General features: G+C 41.8%; 1 protein-coding gene across 5 annotated transcripts in view; it reads right to left on the bottom strand.

Moving 5' to 3' along the window:
• Nucleotides 1–992: 992 nt before the first annotated feature.
• The window catches only part of Nvl (nuclear VCP like), a 48,358-nt gene continuing 30,006 nt past the window's right edge, over nt 993–19,344 (bottom strand). For all 5 annotated transcript variants that reach the window (XM_027418813.2, XM_035445939.1, XM_027418814.2 and 2 more), the window contains 7 exons: nt 16,281–16,400; nt 13,884–13,983; nt 8,913–9,019; nt 7,877–7,953; nt 6,186–6,274; nt 4,767–4,837; nt 993–2,563 (listed from right to left, as the gene is read on the bottom strand). In XM_027418813.2, coding sequence (XP_027274614.1) covers nt 2,519–2,563; nt 4,767–4,837; nt 6,186–6,274; nt 7,877–7,953; nt 8,913–9,019; nt 13,884–13,983; nt 16,281–16,400 — 609 coding nt within the window. In that variant the 3' untranslated portion in view covers nt 993–2,518. The remainder of the gene's footprint in view (nt 2,564–4,766; nt 4,838–6,185; nt 6,275–7,876; nt 7,954–8,912; nt 9,020–13,883; nt 13,984–16,280; nt 16,401–19,344) is intronic.

Here is a 19,344-nt window from a genome sequence, read left to right as displayed (position 1 = left end):
CCAGGAGATTTCACCCCTTTGCACTAGAATGTCTATTGTCATTGTTAAGGTCTTATAAGGCAGCCATATTGTTGAGGTAACATAAGTGAGGCTTCCCTGTCATGTCTAGGACACAATCTCACAGCAGACTTCCTGATATCCTGGCTCTTAACAGTCTTTTCACTCCCTCTTCCTTTATATTCCCTAAGTCTTAGGTCCAGGAGTTGTGGTGTAGATGTATCTGTTGGGGCTGGGAACCCCACAGTAAGTTGATCTTTGCACTGTGGCCAGTTGTGAACTTCTGTAACTCTGCTTGCTGCAAAGAGAAGTTTCTTGGATGTGGGGTGAGCGCTGCACTTATCTGTGAGTACAAGTTTTAGAATGCAGTTGGGAATTATGCTGGTTCATGAGGTGGTAGTATGCGCTCTTCTAAGATCCATGACTTCACTAGCCCCAGGGAGTTGGCTAGGTTTCTAGGCTTTTTTTTTTTTTTTTTTTTTTTGAGACAGAGTTCTCTGTGTATCCCTGGCGGTCCTGGAACTCGCCCTGTAGACTAGGCTGGCCTTGAACTCACAAAGTTCCACTTGCCTCTGCCTCCCAAGTGCTGGAATAAAAGGTGTGCACCACCACTGCCCAGCTCTCCGCTCTTCTTAATAAAAGGGGAAATAAATTAGAATGGGTATCAAGGAACAAACAAGTTCTTGTGAGGGTGCGCCTTCATCATGTCAGCAGTGTCTGACACAAAATGTACTGTTTGTTTTAAGACAGTCTCATGACAGCCTCTGCTTGTTTGGAACAGAGAGATCCATCCATCTACATGCCAAGTGCTGAGATTAAAGGCATATGCTACCACACTTGGCTATAAGATGTATTTAAGATAGCTAACTCTTTGACAATGAGGGGACAGTACATGAAATTCCAGATGTTTCCAAACAGGACAGATCTTTTTCACCAGAGAAACGTTAGATAACCAGACTAGAGGCTAGGCTGTTAGTATTAGCAAAATCTCAATCTTCATTTTTTCCCCAATCTTTATTTTTATAAAATGTAGAATGTAAAAAGATAGGATGTCAACACATCCTATTGAGTTGAGAACACCACATAAGAGCACACAAGAGTGTCAAGCAATTCCAGAACATGTTCAAAGTTATCATTTGCAGAAATGTTGGAATCTATTTTCTGCCCAGGAACTGACTGCTGTCCAACTTGTACCATGACCGTCACCTCTTATACAATCTATATTTTATGTTCAGAGTACCAGAAATAGAATGTACTTAGCCCCACCATTCAGTTGTCAGGAAGATCTCTGATATGCCAGGTGGTGTTTTCATTTGGCGTGTAGCAAGTATAGCACCAGACTCAACTGCTCAGATCTACTATTTAAGGCTTTCTGGCGCTTACTTCTAATTTCTTGACCTCCTCAGCCATCTGCCTCCACTGATCCTGGTTTGTTTTCCTAGCCTGTTGGTCTTCAGGAATCCAATACTGTTCTCCTTTATGTCCTTCATTGACAGGGTCATTTTCTTTAGTACCTATAAACTTCTCTTAAGTCCTCAAGAATAGGGAATCTTGTTGACCTTTGTAACCTTCATTTTACTTCAGTCATATTCTCTCCAATTTATTATTTATGTGTGTGTGTGTGTGTGTGTGTGTGTGTGTGAGAGAGAGAGAGAGAGAGAGAGAGAGAGAGAGAGAGAGAGAGAGAGAGACATACATACAGAGACCAAAGTATAACTCTTAGGAGTTAGTTCTTTCCACCATATGGGTCTCCAGTTTCAAAATAAGGTTGTGGGGCTTGGTAGCAAGTACCTTTACCTGCCGGACCATCTTGCCAACCCATTATCAATTTCACTGTTTTTATAAAAATACATTTTATTTTTTACAAAGTATGTATGTGTGTGGGGTGGGAGTGAACATGCATGTGAAAGCAGGTGCCTATAGAAGCCACAGGTCCTCCAGGATCCCCTGGAGCCGGAAGTTCAGGCAGTTGAGAGCTGCCTATGTGGGAGCTGGAAATCAAACCTGGTCCTCTGAAAGAGCAGTGTGTAGTCTTAATTGCTAACTCCAGCCCCATCAATGTCATTCTTCTTCTTCTTCTTCTTCTTCTTCTTTTTTGGTTTTTTCAAGACAGGGTTTCTCTGTGTAGCTTTGGAGACCAGGCTGGCCTCGAACTGACAGAGATCCACCTGCCTCTCCCTCCTGAGTGCTGTGATTAAAGGTGACCACTTCTCAGGGAAACAGTTTTTTGTAACTGTATGTATGATCAAGACAGTTCAAAATAAAATTTTATTTGAATAAGGCTTTGCTTTATCAGTCCTTTTTTTCTTCCTCTTCTATTCCTTAAAGAGGAGATACGGAGTTTTCCTACAAAGCTGGCCAGATAGGAGACATCATCTTCTCCAGTTGGGCCTCAATAATTTGAAAATAAAATGCTTACAATGAGGTCATCTGCATCCGGCTGAAAGTAAGTCCTTCAGAGCAAGTGTGATTCTTGGTGGGCTCCATGTGGAAGACACCTCCCTGCCAGGCACTGCAGGCGTCACTGACTGAGGGAGCGCTGCAGAGCCTCATACATCATTTGATCCTAGGATAGAAAATACCACATAGTGCTCATCACTAAGTTATGGGATGGGAGTTGTAACTGGCAAGCTCCTATACTGAAGCCCTAACTCCTAGGACCTCAAAGTGTGGTTATACAGGGCTTCCACAAAGGTGACAAGGTTAAAATAAAACAGTGAAGGTGGCCTCAGTCCCAACAGAATGCACAAACGGAAGGACATGTGAAGGCTGTGGGGACAGAAACCTTAGAACTCTAACAAAGTCTGGTCCAGAACAGTGAGGAAATACAATCTCTACTGTTAAGATGCCTGTCTATGGCCCTTAGTCACAGTGGCCCTGGCAGCTGGTCCCAGCAACTCTGCCTTGCTCCTTCCTGCATCTCTAGAGATACACCATGGTTTCCATCCATGTCCAGGGAAGTTTGCAAACCAGGTCAAGAGATGTCTGCATCTGTAAACCATCCTGAATCCAGATGGAAACAGAAAACAAAAGTAGGGGGTTCTAAAGTGTCTTAACATCCCAAAAAACTGCCAGAATTGCTCCCAATGTGACTGCGCCACTGCTTCCAGTACAATATACGGGACTTCTTGAATCTCACGCCCTCGCCTCCCTCGCTGTGGCCAATCTTTCAAAGTTCTGTCAATCCGGCAGGTATGGAGTGGAAGCTCACTGTTGCCATATTGACTTTCAGTGTTAGATGACAATGCTGCTCCCACTATTTATCCCAGAGAAAAACTTAAAATGTGTTCTGGTTTATTTATTTCCAGCTATTTAGAATCTATCCTAGAGCCAGCAAGATGGTTGAGACGATGAAAGCATTTACCACCAGCTCCAACAACCTGAGTTCAATCCTTAGACTCCACATGAAAGGAAGAGAGAACTTTTAAGTCATACTCTCATTTTTGCTTCATGCTGTGGTTCAGCTACGTCCCCCCCCCCCAACCCCATAAATGTAAAAAATAAAAGAGAAATCTATTTTAAAAAGCCAATCATGCTAGCTAGGTGTGATGGCTCATGCCTTACAATCTCAACACTCAGGGAGTCTCGACAGAGGATCATCATGAATTCAAGACAGCCTGGAGTGAAACCCCGTCTCAAAAGACAAAGACAGACTGAGAATGTAGCTGGTTTGGCATATTGAATGCCTGGTATACACCATGGCATCTGTCTATACTGTCATCACTGTGAGGTAGAGACGGGAGATTCAGAAATTCAAAGCTATCCTCAGCTAGACAGAAAGTTCAAGATCAGCCTGGGCTGTCTCAAATAACAAAACAAACAAACAAGAAAATCAAAAGACACACACACACACAAAACCTAAACAAACAACATCAAAACCCTGAATAAACAAAGCAAGCTAACTGAATTAAAATTTTCTTTGGATAGGTAAAATGGTCATTAAGTGTTAAAAATACATAATACTTAGGCCAAGAAGATGATTCAATGGATGACGGCAGTTGCTGCCAAGCCTGGTGACCTGAGTATAGTCCCTAGGCCCCACGTGGCAGGCATGAGTATATTGGCAGATGCACACACACAAAATAAATGTGAAAGACAAAATATATAAAACTTTAGAGCCGGGTGGTGGTGGCGCACGCCTTTAATCCCAGCACTCGGGAGGCAGAGGCAGGCGGATCTCTGTGAGTTCGAGGCCAGCCTGGTCTACAAGAGCTAGTTCCAGGACAGCCTCCAAAGCCACAGAGAAACCCTGTCTTGGAAAACAACAACAACAACAACAACAACAACAACAACAAAAAAAGAAACTTTCAGAGAGGGAAAAAGAATTTCTCTCTCCCTCTCCTTCCTATAAACAATGTTTCCATATACATTTTCCTTCTGGAATGCAAGCAAACTACAATTAGTTATTTCACCCTTTAACAGAAATAGCACAGACACATTCACATACATAGCATATTACAGACACAATTCCTATGTTTTCTATTCAGTAATAAATTTGGAGATGGTTTGTGGTCTTCCAAGTAGCTATACCATTTCATGATATGAACACCCAAAGTTTTGACCTATTATTACTATGTGTGCCAGTGAAGAGGCACATGTCTGTAATCCTGTCACTTGGAAGGCAGAAGCAAGAGGCTCCCGAGTTTCAGGCTAGCTTAGGATATATAAAGATAGTATCCCTCAATAAAAAAATAAATAAAATAAACTAATAACATTTCTGAGTTCCTATCCATGGATGTAATTTCCAGACACTGAGGAATGTTTCTCACCTTTGCTGATATAGACGGTTTTACTTTTCTGAAAGCTTCTTCAAAATGCTTATGGCTGACTTTGAGCTCACCTGTGGAGGAAATGCATAAACACACACCTCAGTATAGTCCGGGAACTTGAAAGACAGGAAAATTGATATGGGTGATCAGATGGAACCTATCCAAGTGCATTTAACACACCTGTCTCCAGCCTTGCCTTACTGAGAGTCTCTCCATTTATTCATTTGGGGAAACAGGACTGTTGGGAGTCATTCTGTCTCTCAGGAATGTTGGGATGGAAGAAAAATAGCTGAAGCTAAGCTGTGTATGCTGCTCACACAGGTCGAATAATAAGAGAGTATAAGAAGCGATAGCCAAGCGAACTAGAAATAACCAGGAACCTGTATTGCTATCAAGTGTGCTCTGGAATACAAACTCACTCTACTGAGTAACAAAGGCTACAAGCTCTCAAAGACACAAACGTGGAGGATACAAATGCATGTCACTAAACTGGATTGGACAGGGTTGTAATGGGGACCAGCACACACTTGAAGGTCCAGTGAGACTACATCCTGTACAGCACAAAGCTCCGCAGACACAGTAAGGGCTACTTCTGTACTTGGCATAGCTAGAATACAGCCAAAAGTGAATCTTTTCTGGACACACATACCCTAAAAGTAACACCAAAAATACTACTGCATGTGAAGTAAACAACAAACACGCTTCCATAAAGGAATACATGGGTTTTGTCTTTGGACTTTCTGGCTTTTGTAATGTTGGGGAAAGAATCCTGAGCCTTGCACATGCTAAGAAAAATCTCCATCACCGAGTGACAAAAGTTGCCATCTGATTTTATATTTGAAAGGAAAATCTTGATATATGGAAAATTATGTTTCTTAATCTTTCCAATTTAGGTTGAATTTCAACAGGTAAGTGGATTTTATTTTTAGCAAAAGAATTATGATTTTCCAAATTGTTAAGTAGCAAACTCATGATAATGGCAGTGAAGAAACACATCTGTTTCTATCTAGTTACTGTGTATACTGACAAAATACAATGCTGCTTATTACAAAGATACTAACGAAGCCGGGCGGTGGTGGCGCACGCCTTTAATCCCAGGAGGCAGAGGCAGGTGGATCTCTGTAAGTTCGAGACCAGCCTGGTCTACAAGAGCTAGTTCCAGGACAGCCTCCAATGCCACAGAGAAACCCTGTCTCAAAAAACCAAAAACCAAACACCAAAAACAAAGATACTAACGAATATTGTGTCAACAAGAATTTACATAATATTCCACAACAGTTTCTAAAGGTCTCATCAAAACAGTCACCTTTATTACACATTGTCTTAAAAATGCTAGAAAACAATCTCTTTAAAGGGCAGCAGGGCTTATAATATCCAGAATGGTACACTAGAGTGGAGAGATCCCAGAGGGCCTCATACCTGCTCCAACTGTGGTCTTCTGTCCTGTCATTTCTTGTCTCAGGGCACAGAGAGAAGCTTCTCGTACCAAAGCAGAGAGGTCTGCTCCCCTGTAAAAAACGAAGTGCTCTTATGTATTCTTAGGAATTCTAAAAGCCAAGAGAGACGTTCAATTATAATATACTTAATGACGAAAGGGCAATGAATGAAGGTGGGGCAAGCTGACTGGGATCAGTAGGAGAGAGCTTTTAACCTCCAGAACAGAAGGATTTGTGGAAGGCATGATACAATGAAAACTAAAAATGTCCTTCCTATTAGCCGTAGATACTAATGTAGATATAAAATATCCACCCAGAGGCTAGGGTACAATGACAGGAATTCAATTCCTGGAAACTACATTTAAAAAAAAAAAAAAAGAATAAGAAAGGAAAGGAAAAAGAAAAGAAAAAGAAGCCCAGTCAAAGCCCAGGCAGCTCCCTGGAGTTCACTGGTGACTCAGCCTAGTCTAATAGGCATGAGCTCTAGGATTTAAAACAATAACAAGACCAAAACCAAAACCCATCCTGTCTCAAAATACAAGGTGGCTTCTGAGGAACAACACCTAAGTACCTAAAGTAGTTTGTACTCTGATCTCCACAGGCACCTGCACACACCTGGATGAACGTGGACATAAGTGCACGAGTGTGCTTGCACACACATATACAAAGCTGAGTGAACAGACACAAGACACGCCCCCCAAAGTTTCATTGTGCAATTATTACAAGTAATAAATATTCAAGGCAATAACAGGCTGGGTCAGCATAGTCCTAAGAAGTCAGTGAAGCACCAGTGTTTGACTGGGACTTCCTATACTTAGCTTTAACACAATCCACAAAGAATTTTTAAGAAAGGATATGAATTTTAGAACTAAAACCTCATTTCCAGGTATTCAATAATCAAGTGTCTATGTTACCATTCAAGACCAACTCTTGACCCTAGTGGTGATAGTGGCGGTGGTGGCGCACGTCTTTAATCCCGGCACTCGGGAGGCAGAGACAGGCGGATCTCTGAGTTTGAGGCCAGCCTGGTCTACAGAGCGAGTTCTAGAACTCCAAAGCCACACAGAAACCCTTGGAAGTAAGTTTGCTCTGCTGAGCAACAGCCCTGAAGCCCTCAACAATGAAATACTGACTCACTTACCTTACTACTGGTGGCAAGTCCAGTGTTAGCTGGCCGTGCTCTAGAGGCAAATATCAACTACCAAAGGTGTTAGGGACAAACAACAGGGCTTTAAAATAACAGAGTGGCTGGAGGGAGGGTCTCAGCTAATCCATAACAAGAATACACAAAAGCTGAAGGCAGAAGTATCAGTCATCAGGCTGCTGTTGCAGGCTCAATGTACATGTGAGCAGGGAGCACAGCCTGGCAGATTAACCTCCAGCGAGGAGCAAGGCTTTACATATGCTGCAAGTAGAACTAATAGTGAAGGGCGACCAAGTGGTCAGGCAAGCTTGAGTGCCAATAGCATCGTCTACGTCAGGAATTCAACATCCAAATGGGCAAGCAAGCTGTCCTCTGAGGAGGCAGCAAGAACCACCAGGCATTAGGTAAGGTGTTACACAGAAAACCTCATTAGCTTTTCCAACAACCTGAGAAATGGGCATCTTTTTCTCTCCTGTTGATGAAGAAGCTATACTCCAGAGGGTGAAGAGACCAGAGACTTCAATACTCACGTATAGCAATTACAACGAAGGTCATTGGCAATTGCTTCCAAATTTACATCTTCACCCAGCGGCGGCTTGGTGCCATTCTGAGAAGAGAGAAATGTGAGCTTTGTTTGAGGCATTCATGATTCACATGCATCCACGTCACTGGTTCTTATGAAGAAGAAAGGCCTATGACTAAGGGATTAGAACCAACTCCAAAATCAACGCAGAGCGCGAGCCACAGAGTTCAGTCCGGAGAGTTAGGATAAGAGGCAGACTGGCATGTCAGAAGCCGTAAGGAATTTATGTTATGAGACCGACTAGAAGGAGAATAACACTGAAACCAACTTGTTGAGAATGAAAGGAGCCTGCTCTACACAGTACCCAAGACGTTGCCTTACCCCCCCCCCCCCCCCCCGAGACAGGGTTTCTCTGTGTACCTTTGTAGACCAGGCTGGCCTTGAACTCACAGAGATCCACCTGCCTCTGCCTCCCGAGTGCTAGGATTGCAGGCGTGTGACACCACTGCCTGGCATTAAGATGTTGCTTTTTAATCCCTCACCCAAAACCCAACCTCGACACTGAATGTTTCCGATGGACCTGTATTTACTTGCTTTATTTCTTACTCCATTCAGACAGGAACTGATGATCAAAGATTTAAAGACACGGGGAACATGATTGCAATAATATCTGCTAAGGCTGGTTGAACATTAACTCTAATCCTTCATTTAGTTTACCTTCATTTTGAGTAGGAAAAATGAGAATGGACAATGTATTTAGTGATCAAAGCCAGCCCACTTTGGGAGATGGAGGCCTGTTAAACAGTTAAGCTATACAGAGTCATCAGCCAACCCTAAATTACTATCTGGTATAACTTTAAAAGTGATATGGGCAGGGCTAGAGAGATGGTTCACCCCAGTCCCAAAAATTTGATTCCTCCTTCTGACATTACTGGGCAACTGCTTACATGTAGTGCACATAAATTCATGCAGACATTCATATACATAAACCAAATACATTTTAAGTGATATAAACATAACAAAAAATAATTTCGTTTACTCACTTTTGTGATAGTCTTTAATATGGCAACACGGTCTGCTGGGGGTGGCAAACCTACAAAGAGTGTTTTGTCCAGGCGGCCTGGGCGCAGAATGGCAGGGTCAATGATATCTGGAGAAGAGACAAAAGGAGAAATAAATTAAATACGACAGTTGTTTTTTTTTTTTTTTTTTTTTTATGTAGTTAGTGAAAGCCAGAGTTCCTTTTGAAAAAAAGCTGAAAGCTGAAAAATGTGGGCAATTGGGTATTGTTAAAAGTCAAACGCTCTGGGACTGGGACAGTGCTTAATTGGTTAAGAGTTTACAATGCAAGAATTAGAACCTAAGTTCAAATCCCCAGAACTCACATAAAAATCAAAGGATGGCAGCACTGCCGTTAACATCAGCACTGGGAAGGGAGAGATAAGAGGATCCTGGTGCTTGCTGGTTAGCCAATCAAGCCATATCGAGTTCCTGGTTTGGTGAGAAATCCTATCTCAAAAAACAAGGTGAACACTGAGGAAGACACCCTATGTTGTCCACACCCATTCGTGTACACCCACACCCACACACAGATTTCATACCCCCCACAATCAAAGACTACTACTTACCAAATAATCCAACTATCTTATGTTTCTTTCTGTTCCTGGCTCTTAGTAGCTATGGCACAGTGCTGAGCTTCATACTGCCACAACCCTGAGGCTTACTATAAAATTTCCTGACTTCCCCACCAAGAACCCATTTGTAAACAAAACTTTTTCAACACACCAAGACAGGGAGTGTAAGAAGTATCAATGGTTAAGACCAGTGTTTATGCAAGCAAATCTAAATACCCCCCCACCCCCTGCCAAAAAAAACCACACAAGGAAAACTCTACTGCATTCACTTACATTTCATTCTTTTAACTATTAAGTTTTTCCCCAGTACAGGGCAAGCTAAGGGCTTGCACGCTAAGCTCTATTACTAAGCAAATTACACCCCCAGTCCTTCCTTTAGCTATTCTTCTGGAGTATCTTGGCTCATGGCAGATTTTCTTAGTTCTTTACCTAAGAATGTATTCTGAAATACATGTTTGTTGGATACAAAGCTCTGAATTGACAGTTTTTTCACCTCTTGAAAAGTATTATAACACTTCTTGCTAGCCTTTATTATTTTTTGATATAAATCTGCTGTCATTTAAATTTCACAGTGGACATGCATACATGCAGGCAAAAACTTAACCCACATAAAAAACACAAAAATGTGGGCACTTAGTGGGGAGCAGTGAGGCATGCCTTTAATCCCAGCCAGCACCTGGAAGGCAGAGGTACTTGGATCTCTGTGAGTTTGAGGTCAGCCTGGTCTATGTAGTGAGTTCCAGGACTGCCAGAGCTCTTACATAGAGAAACCCTGTCTTAATAAATTTATAATTTTTTAAAATTTTATAATTTATAAATTTATAATGTTTCATAATTAACAATTATGCCTCTATCATTTTTTTGTGAGCTGGTGACCCAAAAAGAAAAATCCATCTATACCGATTGGCCTATTATTCTCTAGTCTACTGAAATAAATAAAAGCCAAAATTGCTTTCAGCACATAAATATGAACAATGGCATATAGCCCAGTAAGGACAGAAGATGCTGCTACAGAAGCCTGGCAGACAATCTGTTGGGAAAAAAATATATATGCTCAAGAAAGGTAATGTAGGATCATATTTAAATCTAAAGGACTTTCAAGGTTTTGTCTTGAAAGACTCTATAAATCTTATGACCAATAATTATTCTTGTGGTGGTTTGAATAGGTATGGCCCCCATAGACTAGGTGACCGAAAGTTGTGGCCTCTTTGGAGTGAATAGGTGTGACCTTATTATAAAAAGTGTGACGTCACTCTGGGGCGGGCTTTGAGGTCTCCTATACACCCCAGTCACAGCCAGTGCAGCACACTCTCTCCCTGTGCTATCTGCAGATCTAGATGTAGGACTCTCAGCTCCTTCTCCAGCAGCGTGTCTGCCCACGTGCTGCCATGACTAGTACCCTGATGATAATGGACTAAATTCTGAAGCTGTAAGCCAGCCCCAATTACATTTTCCTTCAAAGGAGTTGTCTCTTCACAGCAACAGAAACCCTACAATTCCCAATACTAGTATTGTAATTGCTCATGTCCTGTTAACATTATCAACACCACTCAGACTATAAGACAACCCTGCCAAGAAGGTATTGTCACCTGACAGTCACTAAGATGTAGTAATATATGGTATTACTACACACACACACACACACACACACACACACACACACACACACACACACTGGAAATGGTGGTACACAACTGCCACCCTGTCGTCACTTAGGAGGCCAGGGCAGGCTACATAAAAAGACTGTCTCAAACAACAAAACAAGGCAAAACCATCACAAAGAATATACATAGGCTTTGCTCCTGTGACAAGTGTCTTTGCTATACTAATGATGAGTCTCTAGATACTGTTAGGATGAGGATCAGTCATAACACCGACCAGGAATGAAATCAGTGTTCAAATTTTGAGCCACACCCTCTCTGAATTCTGGGGAAAAAAGACACCACTCTGTCTCTGTGGTGGTTTGAATGCTTAGGGAGTGGCACTATTGCTGAAGTGGGTGTGGTCTTGTTGAAGGAAGTGGGGTGGGCTGTGAGATTTCAAAAAGCCCAGCCCAGAGTCTCTCTCTTCCTCCTAGCTGTGGATCCTGATGGAGAACTTTCAGCTACCTCTTCAACACCATGTCTGCCTGTGATGACAATGGACCTCTGAAACTATCAGCAACCCTTTCTTTGGTAAGCCTTGCCATAGTCATAATGACTCTTCAAAGCAATAGAACACTAAGACAGTGTCCATAATGAAGTCCCAATAAAAATTCTGGCCCCTGAAGTTTAAGGAAAGCTCCCAGTTAGTGAAATTCTATACTAGGTACCATGTTGTAGGAGAAACTGCGGCCAGCCTACCTAAGCAGGCCAGCCTACATGAGCATTTGAGGCAGGCACTTCCTCTCTGAGCCAAGCCTGCCTCTATGCCCAGAGACACCAATGAGGAAAGGACAATGTAACAGAGTCAGCCCCCTGAGCCAATGGGACCTTGGGAGGAGGTATAAAGGCAGCTCTAACTTCCTTAATAAACGAGTCTGCAGCACGCTTGGCTACTCCCTGATTCCCAGTGCCTGAGTAGTTGGTGTTGTGTCTTCCCACCCCCTCCCCCAAGGGGTGTCCTACAACGAGTACTCAAGCCCAGGTCTGTCATGATCACATTTTATTTTTTAACAAAGTGAAACTATAAACCATAACTTTACATTTTTCATTATAAAATGAAATGGTGGGTACATCATAGGTTGGGTTTCTATAGTAACTTAATCCAAATGAAAACTTTACGTCACTTAGACAACTGAGAAATCCATTCAAAGGGCCAAGTAAAGAGTCTGTATCTGTCATCACAGTACTTACAGAGGCTGAGGCAGGGCCTTCCAGGGCTATTCTGTGAGACCCCATCTCAAAAAAAGAAAACAAACCAAAACCAAAATCTGCTCACACACAGGATGGGGCCGGGGAGATGACTCAATGGTTAACAGCACCAGATGCTCTTCGATCAGCACCTGAGTTTGGATCCCAATAGCAATGGCAGGTGGCTTACAAGTGCCCAGTACCTCTAGCTCTAGAGAATTCGACAGTGTCCTGGCTAGCAGACAGTTATCAAAACATCACAGGAGACTGACCATCTATGAAAGTCTGGATTGCAGGGAGGGCAAAGGGTTAAAAATATGAACAGAAATTACAGTAAAACAGAAAGGCACCTTGGAAGTTTTTAGACTTTTTTTTTTAAATCTAACAGAATGCTTAAGCTTGAAAACCATTTTTAAATCATAGGTGCAAGCCAATAATGAGGCATGCCTTCAGCACACCGATTCTGAGACGACTTTAGGGTTAAGAGTGTGCACTATGCCAGGCATGGTGGTCCAGGCCTATAATCTCAGCACTCAGGAAACCAAGGTAGGAAGACAGATGGCTCAAGGCCAACCTACATAGCAATATTCTGTCTCAAAAAACAAATTAACAAACCAGAAACAAAAAAATATAGTGGAAGTATTTGCTGACATGGACAACTTTATTAATTAGAATTGTTCTAGTTTACCTTCTATCACTGTGATAAGCATCAAGACTAAAAAATGACCAAAAGCTACTAAGGGGAAAATATTTATTGGATTTACAGTTAATACTGCTAAGGGCTTGCTTGCTTACTGGCTCATACTCAATCAACCTTCCCTTGCTCTAAAGATTTATTTATTTTTACATGTTTCCTCAGGGGTTTGCCTACATGTACAGATGTGCACTGTGTGTCTCTGGTGCCCAGAGACCAAGAAAGAGCACAGGATCCCCCAGAACTGGTTGTGAGCAGGTGCAGGGAACTAAACCCAAGTCTTCAGCAAGAGCTCAAGTGCCTTTAACCTCTGAATCATCTGTCTCTCTAGGGCTAGCTTTCTTCTGCAGCCTTTATCCACCTGCCTAGGGAGGTTGCCACTCATGTCAATTAATACGCAACATAATCTCTTACAGAGATGGCCAAGGACTAATCTCATCTGAGCAACTAATTAGTCAAATGAAGTTCCCTCTTCCCAGGTGACTCTAGATTGTGTCAAGGAGAGACAACAAAAACAACCAGCACAAAATTCAATAGAGAAAAAAACAATTTCAGGAGAAGCAGAAAATAATGTTTTTCTTTACATTTAAAGAGATTTATTAATTATTTATTTATTAATTAATTAAGATCTTATCTGTATAGTGTTTTGCCTGCAAATATGTCTGTGTATCACATGCTTGCAGTAGAGCCCCTGGGAACGGAGTTACACACAGCTGTGTGCTGCCCTGTGGGTGAGTGTTCTAAACTGTGGAGCCACCTCTCCAGCCCCAATGTTTTTTACTGCAACATTCACAAGAGCTCTCTAAGCTATATTTCACTTTATGAACTCAGTTGTGTAATGTTCTTCTTTCTTACCTGGCCTATTAGTGGCAGCCAAAATAAAAACTTGCTGACGTGTTTCCAACCCATCCATCTCCGTCAGCAGCTGATTCACCACACGGACACTAGCACCTGTCTACAAAAAACAAAAAACAAAAGTCTGGTTCCATCACCTTCAACATAAAGAAAGCAGCCTCCTTCCTCCATTTTCATTGACTAACTTGAATGAGAGCTTCTGCTGAAGAAAGACACAGTGACTGAACAGTAGCAAGAACCCAGAAGTCCCAGGGACTCAGAGGCTAAGGCAGAGGGTCACCTAAATCTAGAAATAGAAGTATAGGGTTCCAGAGATGTGGAAACATGCCAACAATACATAAACAATGAAGGAAATGAGAAAGTAATGCTATAGATCTTTTATTATTAATTGCCTTTCTTCAACATAAATTTACGTATAGACACAGCAATGAGCTTAAACCCACTGATTCTTTTAGAAGGATGCATTTGTGGAGACATATTACTTTCTGGTGATACTGTACTAATAATTAAGACATTAATAGACTCATAATCTAGACTCAATAACATCAAGAATTACTAGATTTTAGCCAGGTGGTGGTGGGTTCACGCCTTTAATCCTAACACTCGAGAGGCCGAGGAAGATGTATCTCTGTGAGTTTGAGGCCAGCCTGATATACAAAGATGTTGTAGAATACCCCTTTACACTGTGTGAAGATGTGTCACTGTGATTGGTTTAATAAAGAGCTGGACGGCCAATGGCTAGGCAGGAAGAGGTTAGGCAGGGCTTCTGGGGACAGAGAGGACGCAGAGAAGAAAACAGGCAGGGTTCCAGCCAGATACAGAGGAAGCAGCATGGGCAGTACAGAGAGATGAGGCAATGAGCCACGAGACAGAATGTAGAGTAAAATAAAGGGTTAATTCAAGTTATAAGAGCTAGTGGGCCAAGTCTAAGCTAAGGTCAAGCTTTCATAATTAATGAATTAGTCTCCATGTCATTATTCGGGAGTTTGCAATACAAAGAGAGACTTGCTACACACAGTCAGTTACGGGACAGCCAGGGCTACACAAAGAAACCCTGTATTGAAAAGAAGAAGAGAGAGGAGGGTGGGGAGAGAGACTGTGAGGCTGTCGAGATGACTCATTTGCCACACACATTTGAGAACCTGAATTCGGATCCCAGAACCCACATAAAAAGCAGAGTGTGGAGGCCTGGTAGAGGACGCAGGTTAGGAGCTCACTGGGGCTTGCTAACCACCAACCTAGCTCCAGGAGCAGTAAGGGACCATGTCTCAAAGGGAGTAAGTCAGAGTGGTGGAGCGGGACACCTGACACCCTCCTCTGGTCTCTGTGAATGCACACCTGGACACAAGCAGCAAACATCACATACATGCATCACATACATGTACACATCCATTCTAAAACAAAATTAAAAATTATCCTCCTTAACCAAGAGAAAAACTACAGAATCAATAAAGGCTGATAGACTGTAATAATAAGCTAAAATTATTACACTCTATAACAAAAAAAGGATAAGTAATAAGACCAGAGAACAGATGTTAGGCTGAACTAGATAGAAAAGGGACCAATTTTCACTCCATATAAAGAGCTCTAATCAAGTAACAATTCAGGGGGGCTGGACAGAAGGCTCAGCACTGACTGCTTTTCCAGAGGACCCGAGTTCAATTCCCAGCACCCACATGACAGCTCACAACTGTCTACAACTCCAGTTCCATGAGATCTCATACCTTCACACCAATGCACATAAAATGAAGTTAAATAAATTATTAAAAAAAAGAGAGAAACATTTCAGGAGTAAGAAAGTTCAAGTGTATCTGATATTATCAAGTAAGTTACTGATGACAAAAGACAAATTTACTGAAAATGGTCAATCTTTCCAGAAATGAAGACCATATACACAAAATATGTTTTGTTAATAAAACTGACCAAAAAAAAGGGAGGGGGGTTCAGCCTACTCTTAGGTTGAAAAGGTGTAGAAAATGGTCAATTTAACACATTGTTCTTGGTTATTATATAATTGACAGATTCTCTGAAATATGCCATAGTACTTACTCTATTCAATCAATATCTAAGTCTAATATATATACATCTTCAGCCATGATTCATACTTCCCAAATTCTAGCCCACATTATTTGTATATGTGCACAAACATAGCAGATACAAATGTCTGAGAAAGTTCTGTTTGTAAAGGAGACCCCTAGAAGAAATTGCTGGAAGCAAGACATTGTCAAGTATATCCTGCTGTGGCTAGATTGTGGAATAGTATACCACAGGGAAAATACTGACACATGGAGCATGCAATGCTATCACCAGCAACTTGTCAGAAGAGTAATCAGCTGAAAGGAATTTCCACAAATGTGACTTATATGAATTTTTATATAAAAACCCTTCGATACTTACTTCTCGGTCTGATCTCCGAGGACATAAAGCATCTACTTCATCAAAAAATATCACACAGGGTGCTGAGTTCTTGGCCCGTTGAAAAACCTGTCGCACAGCACGTTCACTTTCTCCAACATACTAAACACGAACACAAAGTAGATAAAAAATTGAGAGACGGTTTAATAGTGGGCTGAGTATCAAATGACAGCAATAGTAGCTTTCTGTCATGTAGACCTTATGTATTTATACATTTAGGAATATTAAACAACAATTAAAGAAAAAGAGGCTATGAATTTAAGAGAAAGAGCAGAGGGAGAGGCACACAGGAGTGGTTGGATAGAAGAAAGGGAAGGGATCAAATGTGACTATATTTTAATTTAAAAAGTATTTTAAAAAGTACTTGAAGCCATATACATGTCAAGAGTTCTAAAAAGTACTAGATTAAACCATATGCAATTGCTAGTATTAAATCCTTTTGATATTTTATAAAAACAGGCAGTTGTCCTGTATATGCTGGCATACCCCTCTAATCTCAGTATTTCGGAGAGTGAGACAGGGGGACCATCAGTTTCAAATCAGCCTGGACTACACAGCAAAGCCTTCCCTTAAAGACAGCTGTGGGGCAGTGGTGGCCCACACCTTTAAGGCCAGCACTCAGGAGGCAGAGGCAGGTGGATCTCTGTGACTTCAAGATCAGCATAGTCTACAAAGTGAGTTCCAGGATAGTCAGTGCTACTAAACAGAGAGAAACCCTGTCTCAAAAAACACAACAAACCAAACAAACAAAACGGACAGCCAATTACAACTTTATATATAAAATCTCTAGTTAAAAAAGAAATCCCATAATTCTATTGCAGTCTAAAACCAATTTCCTATTTCTTATACAGTAAAATATACAGGAGTAATTGTTACTTATCCAACAGTATTTTGAAAACACACAAATCAAATCAATGTCTACTCCCATATATAAACAAATATTCTTACTAAAATAAGAAAAAGTTTTATATAGCAACAGTGGAGTCAGAGTGAATGCACTTGGCATCTCATAAATTCACAATGGCTTAGTCCACGTTAAAATCTAAATTTAAATAGAAACATTAAGTTCAGTCAAGGAAACATAGCAATCCATAAGTAGCACTGAGTAATAAGACAATTCACATATAAGGAAAAGGATTTGCTGTTTACCAGACATAAGAACTTTTCTGAGAGAGCTAAGAGTATAGCTCAAGTAGTACCGCATTTGCCAGCATGCACAAGACCCATACATCATTGTAAAAAAGAAAAGGAGTCTTCATAACGAACACAAAGTAAGAGCAGGTCTGGGTTGGGGAGACACAAAGCTTGCTGTGCAAGTGTGAGGATCTGAGGACCCACATGAAAAGATCAGCGTGGTGGCTAGAATTTACATAATCCCAACACAGGAGAATCCTTGGGGTTTGCTGTTCAGCCAATCTGGACCAACTGGCAAGTTCCAGTCCACTCAGAAACCCTGTCTCAATAAAACAAGGTAGACAGAACCTGAAGAACAACATCCAAGGTATATTTCTGGCCTCTCCACACACCTATACTGTAGGGAGCCGTCCCTGCATTCTCCATTACAAGATGGCGCCTGCATCTGGCAGGCACCGAATGGTAAACAAGTTAGTGCGCAGGCGCTGGGTAACTTTCCATCCCTTGGTCTCTGCCTCTCCCGTGGCGTCATATGGTCCGATGAGCTACAGCCAGTCAGGGGGCGACGCGTCGGAGGCGGCGGCGGTTGCCAGCCTATATAAGGGATGGGTTTTTGGGAGTTCGGGGTCTCCGCTCTGTAAGCTTATGCTCTCCCTCTCAAGATGCATTAAAGCTTTACTGCAGAAGGATCTGAGTGTCCTGTGTCATTCTTGCTGGCGAGACGATCACTATACATCTGTGTACCCACACACCTGTGCACCACCCCAATACATACAACACAAACTCACTCTACAATTCTGTAGATATTTCATTTTCTCACTTATTTATTTTCTGTATGGTAAGGGAGGCAGCATGCCACAGCATGCATATGCAAGTCTGACAACTTGTGGAAATTCCTTCTCTCCTTCCATCATATGGGTTCTAGGAACTGAACTCAGATCTTTGGGGTTAACCTTAGTTGATTTTACCTGCTGAGTCATTTTGCTGACCCCAGAGCAGATATTTTTAAATTTTTAAATGGCTAGGGAGATAAAATGTCAAGACAGGAATGGAAGAAAGCAACTACCACATTGGCAATAGAATGTTGGGTATAGCAAACCAAAATGGCCCAGGAAAATGAATTCAAGTTAGGGAAAAATTAGCCTAAAGTTCCAAAAGGATAGATTTAAATTTCATTAAGTGACAGATGTGAATCTAAGTATGCCAGGCAGCAAACCCAGACAAACAGACTGCTGCTCTGACATGTGCAGAAGAGGACTACCTGTCCACAGTGGCAGCTGCCACAGCAAACACTGGCTACTGCAAAGGGCTAAGGAATCCCAGCTTCCTAAGCACACACAGCAGCTTTCTTTATGTTCCACCTGCAGGGCTGAGGGTCCTGGTACCTGAGGCCTGCATAAGAAGTGTGGCGCTAGAGTTACCACCTGACAGCTGTGGTAGCAAAAGCTACCAATGACCAAGAGCATCTTTAGTCCTCTCACTGCTGCTATGCTGGCAGAAAAGGACTCCAGGCATCTGACTAGAACAAACACCGAAGCCGAGACTGAAGCACATTTTAAGGAAGAGACTGAGGACATGGTTAAGGAGGGTCTGCAGAAAGCTTCAAATGTATTGTTCCTCCTCCAAACTGGGTGACAATGATCCGTTCGGTGTGTACACTCCACAACTTCTTATAGTCCTCAACTTTTTCATGCTAATTTAAAATCTTGTCTTCAAAGCATTTTACTTTTGCTTTAAACATAGCATCTAAATTCTAGCTTGGTGTGAAGGCTCTTCAGTATTTAGCTACAACCTGTCCCAACTTCATTGTCTACCAATCTGCTTCCTTCAAGGCTCATTTATATTATATCCTTCCCTAGAAATTTAAAAAGAATTAACCAACTAAATAAGAAAGGTACACATTCCTGGGGTT

Source organism: Cricetulus griseus, chromosome 5, assembly GCF_003668045.3.
Source record: "Cricetulus griseus strain 17A/GY chromosome 5, alternate assembly CriGri-PICRH-1.0, whole genome shotgun sequence".
NCBI classification, from domain to species: domain Eukaryota; kingdom Metazoa; phylum Chordata; class Mammalia; order Rodentia; family Cricetidae; genus Cricetulus; species Cricetulus griseus.
The sequence above is the reverse complement of the archived record's forward strand: the minus strand, read 5'-3'. Positions and strand labels throughout refer to the sequence as shown.